The sequence below is a fragment of the Symphodus melops genome (genome assembly GCF_947650265.1).
Source record: "Symphodus melops genome assembly, chromosome: 20".
NCBI lineage: Eukaryota > Metazoa > Chordata > Actinopteri > Labriformes > Labridae > Symphodus > Symphodus melops.
The window spans coordinates 1472745-1487376 of NC_136710.1; the positions used below are offsets into that span (position 1 = coordinate 1472745).

At 42.7% G+C, this 14632-nt stretch overlaps 1 protein-coding gene across 3 annotated transcripts in view; it reads right to left on the reverse strand.

Annotated features, from left to right (window-relative positions):
• LOC306841938 (dachshund homolog 2-like) overlaps positions 1–14632 on the reverse strand; it is a 57580-nt gene that overhangs the window by 6553 nt on the left and 36395 nt on the right. For all 3 annotated transcript variants that reach the window (XM_079371968.1, XM_079371967.1, XM_079371966.1), the window contains exons 3-7: positions 11123–11233; positions 7665–7862; positions 5037–5206; positions 4715–4820; positions 3971–4045 (exon numbers count right to left, since the gene is read on the reverse strand). In XM_079371968.1, coding sequence (XP_079228094.1) covers positions 3971–4045; positions 4715–4820; positions 5037–5206; positions 7665–7862; positions 11123–11233 — 660 coding nt within the window. The remainder of the gene's footprint in view (positions 1–3970; positions 4046–4714; positions 4821–5036; positions 5207–7664; positions 7863–11122; positions 11234–14632) is intronic.

Consider the following 14632-nt stretch of genomic DNA (forward strand, 5'->3'; position numbering starts at 1 on the left):
CTTAATTATAAAATGATCCTGCCAACAGGAAAAAAAAACAGCTTTTTGATTGTAAGATGGGAAAGACTAACGTCTTCAATGTCCATTAAAGGATCCTTTAACTGTGTTAGAATTTAAGGAACTCGCTAATCAAATTAAGCTAAATGCTAATTTGAGCCTTCGGGTTTAAGACGGCGTGCAAACCTGCTGCACGGCGTTTAACGAGGGACTTCAACACCCAGCGTGAACTTCAAGCTCCTGCTGAAGTTAAAAAACTGAAGATATGAAAGCCTAGCTTAGCATTAAAATCAGCGTGATTAGCCGTTTAAATCACACTCGAACGGTTCTGAACCTTCAAACGGGTCAAACACACATTCAGTCAACTTTAAAAAAAAAAAGGACAGGTGAATATTCTGGCGTGCGTCTGTCAGCGACGCGCCTCCTCGCACACAAAGTTTATGAAATGTTGACGTTTACGAAGGAATAAAAGTCAACGGAGCAGCGTCAGAGAAATCAATTACACACACACACACACACACACACACACTAAGATGGAGCGGTCGTTAGTATTCAGACAATCATGCGGGGTGCTAATTGGCGAGGATTAAAGACATCCTTGATTTGTGCGTTTGTGTGTGCATGTGTGTGCGTGTGCTCATTGCGAGTGCGTCACAGTGTCTGATCAGCTCTTAATGCCTAACACACTGACAACTGGGTTAACTCTGCTGTGAAATTAACGCTGATTAAGATGCACTCTAACACACACACACACACACACACACACCTCTATCTGCCTCTTCATCCATACATCCCTCTCTCTCCTCTCTCTCTCTCGCTCGCTCATATCTTTCCATCATCACCTTTTCTCCTCTTTGCTCTCAAACATTCACTTTCTTATTTCTGTTTTTTAAAGTTGTCCTCCGTTCTCTTTCCTAAAGTCCTCATGACCAACCAATAAGACTTTTATTATGGTGCACAAGATATATGTATAATTACATCATGCTTATCTTATGTTTTATTATTGGAACATGAATAATATTTAAATTGGATTAAAAGGATGGGAGGAAACAAGTTCAAAAGGACGTTGACTCGTCTTTCTTATGTTGAGTATTTACTTTATTTTTAATTCCTGAGCTACAGTCTGAACTTTTTCTGTCTTTATTTTAAAACTTAACACAAGATGTCATTTTGTGGTAACACGAGGCATCACAAGGCCGTCTTTATGATCTGTTTGGAGTCTTTTTTGGAGCACATGGAGTCGACGGCTTTTAATCTGCTGCATTAATAAACTTCTACGTCCTAAATTCAATCCTCCAATATTTTTACTGACTGTTCGTATAAAATATTTGTAGTCAACTAAATTGTATTCTGAAATCCCCCACCCCAAAAATAACAAAAAAAAAACAATCCCACGTGTCCCTGGAGCGGCTTGTTACCTTTACTGTAATATCTGACCACCATGATTTTTCACTGTTCTGTCCCTTTCTAGCAGTTTCTCCTTTTTTTAACTGTACAAGTCGCAAAGCATTTCAAATAATTCACCTCTTTTTTTCTCCCCAAAATAAGAGAGAGAGAGAGAGTAAGGAGGGAAAAGTAGAGCGGATGAAAGGCGAAAAATGAAAATGTTACGAATGTGGGATGTTGAAGCGAGTGAATATGAGGAGGAACGAGGAAGGAATGAAAAAATGAAGGGGGGGAGGACAGAAGACAGCATTTAAAAGGATTAAAAAAAAAAGGAAGGAACAGGCATTTTTATAAACAAAGGAGGCCAGAGGAGGGATTAAGGATAATCAGGGAAGAGAGAGGTCGAGACTTCGAACAGAAAGAATAGCTTTGTTTAAATAGAAGCAAATACAGGGCATCAAAACCACCACATAGGATTGTTTGAGCTAAAACATCATAGATGTTTCCTCGAGTCGCACATTCAGCATTAACTGGTTATCAACACGACATGCAACACAATCTGGAGACAATCTGCAGCATGCAGAAGACACAAACACACACACACAAAGCAGGCCGAGGAGATGACACACAGGAAGGTCATGTTCTATCACAAACACAGGTTTAGTTTATTGTGTACTTCTGCAGCTGTAATCGCTCCAGTATACCTTCCAGATGGACGAAGGCCACAGAGCACATTTTGTTGTCTGTTATTTTCCCCTGGGACGGCCAGTAAACACGTTCTGCGTCTGAGAGGCTCCAAAATGTTTCCTATTAAATACACTCATTTTTCTAATGAACTATTTAAGGGTCACGTTTAATGTTGATTAGAGAATCATGTTGTGCCTATAATTGCCTTTTAATTCTCCTATTGACTTTTTACAGTTGATTATGGACAACTTCAAAGTGGACCGAAGCCGCCTCACACGGGGCACCACAACATGACCGCTAGGCTATCCGGCGCCTCCTATTCAGTGGTTTGTTTGTTTTTTTTAATTTAGAAAACATTTATCTCCCTCCACACTAACAAGCCTGATATAACGATATATATCACACGGCTGGGCATTAAGATCAAAATACTAACGGCAAAAAAAAATGTGAGAAGAGGAACGGCAGAGCAGTATTTTAGTTTACTGTTTGAAAGAGATTCGGAGCTAACGTGTGACCTTTTCAGTCATTTAAAAAGCAGCTTTGAACACAACGCCACATGCAGAGTTATAGCTCATATGTTCACTGAGAAATGTGGATTACAACACAAGGCTTTATGATCTTCCCCGATGAAGGGGAGCCGAGAAGCGTCGGTCTAATTTGTTAATAAAGTTGATCTTCATACAAGCGTGGCCGGAGCTTTTTGACTTATTTTTTCCAGATGTCCGATCTTAAGATTATATCAGTTCTAATCAAAAGGAAATTCATTTAAGAATACGAGCATCATGCAGAAAGCAGAAATTCAAACAACCTGTGTTTGGGGGGTTTTCCTAACAGGAATTGCAGATAAGTGTGATACAGTACACTTCAATTTCCCCAAAGGACAATGTTGGTTTTGAAAAACTTCCCAGAAAAAGACCCATAAACAGAACAGCAGTAACTCACCAGCACAGTTTGAAACAATGCAAACAAGCTAACCTGCATTAAAACTTGTAACTAGATCTCCATCAGTTATCATCCTAAAATGTCAGGAGGAGTTTCACTTTCAGGATTCATGAACACCAGAGACGTGTGACCTCAAAATAACTGTGTGTGTCGCATCGAGGCCTTAAGGTACGAGTGTGGTTTTAGCTCAAGCTCTAAGCTCCTCGCAGAGAGAGACAGGAACAGATGCCTCTTTTTTTCTGCCCTTATTGATTTAATAGGAAGCCTCCACTCTGCCGCCCCTGCTGATGTCTGCAGTGATGCTTTAGCGTACGAATGGAGTGAGAATGAAAGGAGGGAAAGGAGGAGAGGTGAGGAGAAAAGAATTAGACGACAACAGGACGTGTTACACGGATGGAAAATACAAAGAGAGAGAAAAGAGAGTGTGATTGAGGGACGAGAGGCCCGCATGCTTTTAGTGCATGACCTCTTGATCCCTTTTAGCCTTGCCTCCTCCACTTAGCCTCCCCCTAGCTCACCCCGCCTCCCTCTCCTCCCCCCCCCTCCATCTATCTATCTCCCCCCCTCTTCTTGGCTCCTCTGATTGATAGCTGGAGAGACAAGTGATCAATAGGAGGGGCAGAACATCCTGACGCTTGTGTTTCTCTGTTTGTGTGCGTCTCTGCGAGTGTGTTTTCAGTCACTTTGTGTTTATGTGAGTGTGTGTGTGTGTGTGTGTGTGTATAAATACAGAAGATGAGGAGACCCCCCCCCCCCTTAAGTGAGGACGATTTGTCAGTTGTCAAAAGGAAATGGGTAAGGGTTTACATTTTAGGTGCTTAATGGAATATCCTCACTCACAGAAATAAATGTGAGAGAACAGACAGGTGTGCATTTAGGAGAATACCTTTCTGTGTGTGTGTGTGTGTGTGTGTGTGTGTGTGTGTGTGTGTGTGTGTGTGTGTGTGTGTGGTCCAACCTTTGTCCTTTGTTATTTTCTTGATGGGTGCAGCAGGGTTGGGCAGTGCAACATCTGCATCTGCTGACACCAGTCCTGTTGAAAGAGAAAGCACAGTGAGCTTATCTGTGTGTGTGTGTGTGTGTGTGTGTGTGTGTGTGTGTGTGTGTGTGTGTGTGTGTGTGTGTGTGAGAAGAGTGCGGGTCATGTAAGAAACAAAAAACATTATTGAAGATCCAGAACTTCTCTTTTTTGTGTTTGTGAGTTCAAACTGACGTGAACATCATCAAGATCATTTCCTAGTTGATTTGTCACCATGACAACGCCGTTATGTTGTGTCATGCACTTCCTGGACGTGTGCATTAAATATTTGTTTGTGCTGCAAACTGTCCGAGCTGTTTGAGCAGAGAGACAGCAGAAACAGCCTCCATGTTTTCTGTTTGAACTGTTAACAATGACGAGCACCAAAGAGACACCAACCGCTCCATCCAGAGACTTAAACACGAGCAAACCAAAGCTGCTGGATTAAGAGATTGGAGGCCGCCTCTAACCAACTTTTACACTGCTCCATTAATCCCTCCATTAAGATATTACAGTAGTTATGTGTCAAAGAAACAAGGGGAATGTTTGCATGTCATTTGTCTAAACGACTATTAAAATCACTTTTTAAAAAGTGATCATTTTAAGGATTTTTTAAAAAAAATAATTCCTCCTTAATAAGTAAATTGACAGTACAGGAGTACGTGTTTGGATGTGTGCACGCACCGAGTCGTTCAGGCGAGCTGGAGGCGGAGCTGCTGGGCTGAGACTGCAGAGGAGTGTTGGTCTCGTCCACAGATGGAGAGAGAGACGGACTGTCACACACTCGCTCCTGTGAAGAAGAAGAATGAAAACACACGTGTCAACACGAGCCACACGACCCTGCAAGATCACGTCACACTGGAGCTGTGAACGAGCTCGTCTGATTGGCTGCACTATATTTATTTGCTCCCTAAACAACAATCACATAAACACAATATTTGAGGCGTTCCTTCTTCGGTCCTCTTGTTGTTGTTTTTCCTCAGGTGTATAAAAATGAGCGTCTTACCTTGATGACAGGTGCTCGATGTACATGAGTGTGTATCTGCTGGGCTGCGGCGGCCATGTTGGCGATGGTGTTGAGGTGGTTCATCTGGGACATTGCCATGGCAACGGAAGCAGGAGGCAGTCCCATCGGCAGCAGAGGGTGGGGCATCATCATGAAGGGCAGGTCCAGCCCTGACAGGTGAGACAGGTGAGACAGGTGAGAGTGTGTGAGCAGCACGACAGGGTCCACTAAGGTTCGGATCAGCACCCCAACAGAAGGACCAGACTGAACCGGAGCGCTGGGTGGTCACGCGGCTAAAGCAGAAGGGGGGTCGCTTCCTCCAAAAGGATATTTTGCGTTTCTAAACGATGTTTTTTAGAAAGTTTCCAAATCAGGTTTTGTGAAGTTCTTAAATCACCCAAAATAAAAGAGGAGAACTGATAATAAAGGCAGATCGAAAAGGTCAAAGTTCAATACAAAACTCAAACCAACACAGGATTAATATAAACCCCTGGGTCTGCACTTCTTATTTCTTCAGGTTTCCTTTCTCTCTTTAGTGCACGCGTCTAATTTCACTGCTGAATAACCAAAGTAGACTTCAACATGTCGCTCCTGTGGAAGGAACGTCTTTCACACTGTCTATAACAGTTGTCGTATTGACTCGTTGCCTTTCTTGAGATTTTCTGAAAAGGAGGTATTGAAGGATTTTTCCTCGTAGAAAAGAAATAAAAGTGATCTTAAAAGCCGAGCCGAGACCTTGACTGTACAAATTCCACGTTTCCAGCAGCAGCCAATGTTTCGAGCTTTATCCATGAAGTGTATCATTTAAACTTTTTTTTTTACTAAACAGAGAGATGTTGAGAAGAATCAAAAGGGCAGGAAAAACAGAGCGGGCCGCTCTCTCTCTCCGTCTGTGAACTCGAGTTGAACTTAACCTTGATGAAAAAGAGAGGGAGAGGTGTCATCGCCGTGTCAAATGTCTCGCTAATAAAAGTTGACAAAGCAGAGGAGGGAGGGAGGGAAAGAAAGGAAAAGGAGAAAATATGGAGGTCGGGGGGGTTAAAGGGTGACGAGGCGAGAAAAGAAAAAGGGTTAATGACTATTTCTCATTCTTTACATCTTTTTTTTTCACCTTGTCTACGTTTTTCATTTCGTCTGTTTTTCTATTTTTCTCTGCACTTTTATAGAGAGATAGAGAGATAGAGAGATAGAGAGATAGAGAGATAGATAGATAGATAGATAGATAGATAGATAGATAGATAGATAGATAGATAGATAGATAGCCTTCTTTTTCTCACTCTCACATTTTTCTCATCTGTCCGACACTTTCTCATTCCTTGATGTTTCATTTTGTATTTCCTTATCCTCTTGTCACCCTTACTCCACCTCTCCCCTGCATATCTGGGGAGGATCCATTAGCTTTAATCCATTCTCCAACCCGGAGCCACGTAAAGACCTAACCTTGGCTTTAACCTCTGATCTCAGAACCCCCGACCCTAAAACAAGCCCCCGCTTTCAAAGACAAACTCCCAAAAAAAAACAACGATTCTCTGGAGGATTGTTGTCTCAGCTGTCCAAAACACACACACACAGATACACACACACACACACACACACACAAAAACTAAAAAAAATTGCAGCGGCTGCTTTCATTCCAATGAAACAATAACACTGATTGCTGTTGTCGTGACGACTGAAGTGATAGAATAATCAATGTGAGTGTTTGTCGCCTCCCGCTGCCCAGTTTGTGTGTCGCTGTGTGTTTGTGTGTAAACACATTACTTCTGCAATAAGAAAAAGAGCTAGAACCAGTGTGTTTGGCTTTATTTGCGCGTCTCTCCATTTGTATAACTCTGTGTGCGTGTGTGTGTGTGTGTGTGTGTGTGTGTGTGTGTGTGTGTGTGGTGTTGATAAATTGAGTCATTTAGTAGAGTGTGTGCTGATTAATCCCGGCAGAGTGTTAATACAGGAGATGGGAACAGATTAAATGGCGTACATTAACAAATATTGCAACCCCTTTAAACACACACACACCCTTCAAATTTGTCTGTGTGTGTGTGTGTGTGTGTGTGTGTGTGTGTGTGTTTCGGCACGTAGCCGCTCAAGCCTGCAAGTCCACTCTTTGCAATTTCTCTAAAAAATAAATAAAAACACAATTAAAGTAACACTTTGTTTAAAGCACTTGTTTGATTCTTTTTCAAGGACCAGAAACTTGACGTCCCCACTTGGCTGCTGTCACCTCCGAGTCCCCCTTTCGTACTATAAGACAGAATGTGTGTGTGACATGTCGACCTACTGTCTTTAAAAAGGAATTAAAAACATTTCATGAACCTTTACAGTTGATTGAATGGGAGTAACGCTGTGGTTAAAGACCCTGAAGCACAGGTTGATGTGGCTTTACTGCACAGTCCACTGTTTGTACATGTGAGTGACACAATGCTAAAGCTAACCCCTCTTAGCAATTTCACTTTTTCACACACTGACTTCAGATGCTGGTATGTAGAGCATGCATCAGTATCATCTGACGCAACAGGAGCAGTCTGAGGCTTTAATGTCTTTCATGCGACTGCAGGAACTCGGGGATCAAACCCTGGACGCTCCGGTTGACCGCTGAGCCCACAGCCGCTCAAACTAATGCGCAATACTTACTGTTAGCCAATAGCTGTTGTTGCTGCTGGAGTTGTTGTTGATTGACAGATCCAATGGTCTGCCCCCTCCCTCCTCCTCCACCACCTCCTGCTCCTCCTCCAGCTCCGACCGGTGGGCCTCCTCCTCCTGGTCCTCCACTGTGGATTCCAGCAGGGGGGCTGGTCAGACGCTCCTTATCCCAGGAACACTCGCTGCCTCCTGCGAGACACACCGAGGCTTAAAATCGGACTTCTTCACGTCATAATATCCTCTAATCGGACAGCCTGTCCCGTCTCTACATGACGCTATTAAAGCCCCAAAATAAACCTTATTAAACACGTTCAATATATGAATAAAAGTTAAAAGAATTATTTGAAAGAACAGTCATTAGAATATTTATTTTTTTAAATCTTATTTATTTTTTTAAGAAAAAGTTTGATCCATAAAACCAATAAAATGAGTCTATCAAAGTGTCGACGTTAATAAAAGTAGATTGAATGTTTGTATTAGTTTGATAATATATAAACTTATTATCCTTTTAAGGAAATTAAAGATAATTATGGAGCTCTTTAATTAACATTATTATTTCTCTCTAATCAGAATATTAATTTATCCGATTTGTAATCTTCAGGAGAAAGAAAGTGACAGTTGTTAAAAGAGTGAAACAATCACTTCCTGTCCTCTCTCTCTCTCTCTCTCTTTCTCTCTCTCTGTGTAATGCTGCCTCTCTCGCCCTCTACATCTCTCTCTCTGCTCCCCTACTCCCTTTCTCATCCATCTTCATCTCCCTCCATTAGTTTGAATTAGCAACCGTCTCTCTCTATTATTGCCTACTGAATTCCCTGCGCTCTGTGTGTGTGTGTGTAAGTGTGCGTTTGTGTGTCTATGTGTGTGTGTGTGTGTGTGTGTGTGTGTGCGTGTGTGTGTGTGTAGATGACAGCTGGGCCTCATCCCCTCTGCCATTTACACCAGGGAAGAAGAAGAAGAAGTATAAACAGATGGGCAGATGTTCTCTCTCTCTCTCTCTCTCTCCCTCTGTCTCTCTCCCTCTGTCTCTCTCTCTCTCTCTCTCTCTCTCCCTCTGTCTCTCTCCCTCTGTCTCTCTCCCTCTGTCTCTCTCTCTCTCTCCTCCTCTGCCTCAGTCTTCTCTCTTCTTTGTCACTTTTTTTTTCTCCTCTTCCTTTTCTGAAAGAATCAACTACAAATACGGGAGTTGAAGTTGGACATGAAGTAAACTCTCACAGACGTTTATTTCACCCGTGTTTTGGGATTAACTTCAGCGGGTAATCTCATAGTTTAACTCTAAGTATATATTTAATAAGTGACCATAGGCAAGAGGATTAGGAGGAAGCCGGTAAGGTGTTAGCATAGCAACCAGCTACTGATAGTGCTACTTAGGCTAACAGGAGCATTTGTAGTAAAAGGCTAATGATATTCATGGTTTTTTCTACTCTGAGGTTTTCAGATTAAATTTGCACACACCAATTTAAATTTAAACACTGTTGGATAGTTTAACCCAAAAGGAGTTTTGGTGAGAGCAGGTATCTGTGCACCTTTTCTGCTGGGAGTTTATGGACAGAAACGTTTAAGATCTTTCTTACTTTCTATGTGTATTTTTTTTTTTTCGGGTCCTTGGGGATCCCAGCTGGATTTTTAACTTGGAAAAAGTTTGACCACTGTTCCAAAGAAGTTCCCATTACTGACTTTATATTGCACCATTATTTGCTGAATGAGCATCCTGCTTTAAAGAAACATAAACTCAGTTTTTACTGAGGGAATAAATCAAGTGCAACGTGTGGAATCACCCTCTGCTGGACATCTTCATTTTATCCACTGAAAAAATTCAACCTTTGAAATAATTTTCAAATTAAAAAAAAAAAAAAAAGTTTTGGCCGAATCATGGTTCCTGTCCCGGATATGAATCCGACCTGTGGCTCCTTTCCCACATTTTCACGCTCCCTGATTTCTGATTCTATCCACTGTCCGGTCTCCACAATAAAAGCCCCAAAAATGATCTTAAAACAAAAAAACATATTTCACCGTTACGAGTCGAGTGATCCCTAACCCTGACTTTCACCATCAAACACCACAACATCTTTCCTTTTCTTCCTCTCGCCCCAAATATCAGTTTCTCCCCGTCATGAGCTTCTTTATTCTGCCTCTTTATTTTCTGTTTCATTCGTACACTCGTTTCTTCGGCTCCATTGTTCACCAGAGTTTCCCAGGCCGGTGTGAGTGTCTCTTACAAAGAAAACAAGGTCGCACAAAGAAAGGAAGGCTTTCCACGCACTCGCACAACAAAACCAAAAACACTCTGAATGAAATAAAAGAAGAGCAGGAGGGGGATAAATAAAAAACGACAGGGCGAGAGAGAGAGAGAGAGAGAGAGAGGGGGGATAAAAACAAGAGGAAGAGTAACTCTATCAGCGCATTAGTCGGGTCAGCTGAAGAAAAGGGAGAAATGGAAGAAAGGAGAATAGAAAACAGGTTCCGCTCGCTCTCCTTTCCTTTTTGTTTTCTGTCTTTTTAATAATTCAGAGACGCAAACACAGCAGAGATGGAGTGGGCCTGTGAACGTGTGTTAACAGGCTTTGTGTTTTTTTTTATTCATGTCAGCCTCAACTGAAGTGTTGTTTTCTGACAAATGATTTTATGTTGAACAATCGGGCAATAAAAAGAGAGAAGGGGGAAATGCTGTCCTGACAGACTTTTGAGCAAATCAAAATAAACATTAAAAGTTTTATTCATCTAACATTTAAACTGCAAAGACTCAAACTTATCTCCTTCTCCTTCTTTACTTTTTATTTTGTTGTGATTGTCTTGATCTGTATCCTCAGATGTAGTTTTAAACAGCTTTAAAATATTCTGTCTCTCAATCACAACAGAATCAGAAGACGACGTCGAGGCTTGCGGGGAATCATGGGAGTGATCGTCTGCCTGTATTTTTTTTTTCATCTCTCTTTAAATTTTGATGTGAATGTCACAACGATGTGAGCAGAAAAATCTGACGTCAGAAACATTTAAATACAGGAAGTGACAACGCTCTGATTTTACTTCCAAGGGAGCACACGAGAGGAAAAACGGCGTTCTCAAGGTCTCCATTCCCTTCATCGACAGAGCGTATCTGTAGCAGGGATGACGTGTGTGTAGAGTGAAAACAAGACGGTCTACTACTGAAACTTGATCAGTCACAACACACACACACCTTTATATTATAGTGGCGTCTGTCTTGTGTCGTTACGTGTGTGTGTGTGTGTGTGTGTAAAGGAGACGAGCTGTGACATCACTGTTTCAATAAAGCGATCCTTTCTCCTTTCATCGCTCTTCTTCTTTCCTCCCTGCAGCGATGTTAGGAAAACTTTAAAGGAGCAACATGTACCTGTGACACCTAGTGTTTAAAACGGGTACTGCATTGTGTGTGTGTGTGTGTGTGTGTGTGTGTGTGTGTGTGTGTGTGTGTGTGTGTGTGTGTGTGTTACCTGTGTTGGAGTGTAAATCATCGTTGTCCGACTCGTTGCCGTTCTGCAGACTCATCATCATCTTCATTTTCTGCAGCTTCTGCAGCTCAGCCATGGCTGCTGCCGTCAGACCTGCGGCGACACGAACACACGCTGCCGTTACATCGCGATCATCAAAAAAAAGACAAACGTGACATCACAAGCGGCGCCAAGTCCCGTGACGGAGAGACGACGCCAGAAGTTTGTCAGATTATTATCCAATCGAGCAGATTTAAAACCATCTCAGTTAAACAATTTGTGTACAGGTTCCCCTGTTTTCACTCCACCTCAGAAGTTGGCTTTGCCCCCCCCACCCTTTGCATTACCCATGATGCTTTGCGGCGAGCTGCAGTGACACACATACTGACGCCGTCAAGTTTTTCTTTTCAGTCGGAGCGTTTTGTTGGAGTGTTTCAGGGTGTGAGAGCTGTTTGAGACGCCTCGGGGCCGATGTACTGATACACACACGAGCAGAAAAACAAAACACACACACACGCATTAAGAACACACACACACACACACACACACTCTTTTGTATGGACTAAGATCTCTGGCTCTGTGCGCTGACCTGGAACTGACTTCTATACACAACAACCAGCAGAGTGAGAGCGATGACCCTGTGTGTGTGTGTGTGTGTGTGTGTGTGTGTGTGTGTGTGTGTGTGTGTGTGTATTGTGTACATGCACTATTGTGTTTGTAATGTATGTGAGCTTTTGCATCATGCTGAGTGTGTGTGAACAGTTTGCTTTCATCTAAAAAAAATGTGTGTGTGAGAGAGAACACATGCATGCCTTTCTGTGCATACTTCTGTGTGTGTGTGTGTGTGTGTGTGTGTGTGTGTGTGTGTGTAGGTCAGTTGGTTTTGCCCCAGTCACGGTTGACGGCCTTGGAGGAATGTCCATTACACACACAGTACAGTTGTCTGCAAGCTATAAAGAAAACAAGATACGAGGGGAGGGGAGTGTGTGTGTATGTGTGTGTGTGTTGTTTGAAATTTAATTTAAAGCCGGATGGAGGGATGATGGATGGACGAGTGAGAAGGAGGGAGGTGTGGAAAGGAGAAAGAGAGTGTTGTGTGCAGGTTCGAGGAGACTGCAGCTCCTTAATTAACTCCAGAGATACGACGAAAACTCTCCAAACAAACCTCCATCAGAGACCTCAGCTTCCCTACATGTCGCTAAAGAAGCGTTAGCATAAAGGTTTACTGTATTGTTCCATCAGAGACCTCAGCTTCCCTACATGTCGCTAAAGAAGCGTTAGCATATGTCGCTAAAGAAGCGTTAGCATAAAGGTTTACTGTATCGTTCCATCAGAGACCTCAGCTTCCCTACATGTCGCTAAAGAAGCGTTAGCATAAAGGTTTACTGTATTGTTCCATCAGAGACCTCAGCTTCCCTACATGTCGCTAAAGAAGCGTTAGCATAAAGGTTTACTGTATTGTTCCATCAGAGACCTCAGCTTCCCTACATGTAGCTAAAGAAGCGTTAGAATAAAGGTTTACTGTATTGTTACATCAGAGACGTCCGCTTCCCTACATGTCGCTAAAGAAGCGTTAGCATAAAGGTTTACTGTATTGTTCCATCAGAGACGTCCGCTTCCCTACATGTCGCTAAAGAAGCGTTAGCATATGTCGCTAAAGAAGCGTTAGCATATGTCGCTAAAGAAGCGTTAGCATAAAGGTTTACTAAAGGGACATGAAGTGTTGACTAGTTGTCCTGTTGTCTTTAGATTGAAGCTTCTGAATTTACCTGCACAGACATCGAGACAAAAACCAGCAGAAGAACTAAAACTATTCAGTCTAAACATTTTTTTCCCCTTTACTACGATGAACGTTTTTTGAAAAAAAAAAAAAAAGCACTGTGTCAAATACAGATTAGCGGAGTATTTCAAGCGGAGAAGAGCGAAGAGACGCTGCTGGCGCTCGCTGAGGAGACGTTTTCCCTCCGTTTTCAGATTTTAACAACACAAAGTTTTTGGAGGGACAAACCAACAAAACATTAAAAACAGAAATATTGTGTATATCTTCATGAAACGTTTTTGGTGATTTTCGTTCAACTGATGCAAAGACAATCTTGCATTCTTTGTTTTGAAGCAGGTGATCTGAACTTCTCCTCAGACAGGTGTGAAGCTGCGACCTCGTCTTTAATCACAAGATCGTCCCGACGTTTGAGCCGCCTCAGCGAGGAGCTGCAGCACATCAGCTATCATGGAGTTTTCAGCCGGCTCGATCTGAACACGGAGCCGATCTGAACTCAGCCAGAATCAGCCACATATCTATTTATAATGAAGCAGTCTGTTTCACGAGTACGACTACTGAGGGAGGGCGAGAGAGAAAAGAGAGAGAGAGAGGGGTCCATTCAAAGAGCCCGAGGCACACTGACCAGACGTATTGTCTCCCGTCCTGCTGGGCGAGAGGACGAGGACGAGGAGAGGAGGAACATGATGGAGGAAAGGAGGCCAAAAACGAGGAGAGGAGAAATAGAGGAGCAGAAGGAGCCGCTGCTGACAAGCAGGAAGAGAAAACCAACCGGTTTGTCTCGGGCAGGAAGTAAACAAGTCATTAAAAGGAAGATTTGTATTAAAACTATTGAAGTTTTTTCTTGAAGTTTTGTAAAAAAAAAAAAATTAAAAAAAATTAAGTGTAAAATGAAGTTTTTTTCAAATTTAGGAATGACGACTTGTGACGGAGAAAAAGGTGGGAATAAAAAACGGAAAATGGAGTAGAGGTCAGGACTGCATTCACACATTGATTACTGAAGACCACCTTGACAAACACAAACACACACACACACACACACACACACACAAAGATGCATACACTGACACAGGAAACAGCCCTACACACCCACACGGGTTACACACTCGGACACAGAGTCAGAACGCCCGCTCCGCCTCAATGCAACCAGAAGACAATCAATATGGAGGGCAGAGCCACAATACTGTTCTCCATCATGACTATCAAACACACACACACACACACACACACACACACACACACACACACACACACACACACAGTCTCTCAGATCGATGGCCGTCCGCTGTGTCCACGGTTACCGAGCATCGACCCCGTCGCTAATGGCGACCACGGAACCTTGGGAATTAGTGTGTGATTGATTGACAGACTACTTCAAAGACACACGCGTCATATAGAATCATTGTGTGTGTGTGTGTCTGTGTGTGCGTGTGTGTGTGTGTATGTGTTTCAGTGGTCCCCTGTGGGTTGTCCATACGTTGTTTACGCATCTCTTTTTCCTTCCTGTGCATCCTAATGCTCTCCGAAGGACAAAGGAGAGAAAGGAGTGGAGGAGGAGGAGGAGACATGCACAAAGTGAGGAAGAAGGTAAGTCAGGATTCGATCAGAAGAGAAGTATGTCGTCAGCGTAACGTGACGAAAAAAACAAAACAAAAAACATGCCAGGGCTGAGGCGTCGACTTTACAGGAAGTAAGAGAGCAGCTTGAAAAGGCCTGAACATCAAAAACTCTCCAGC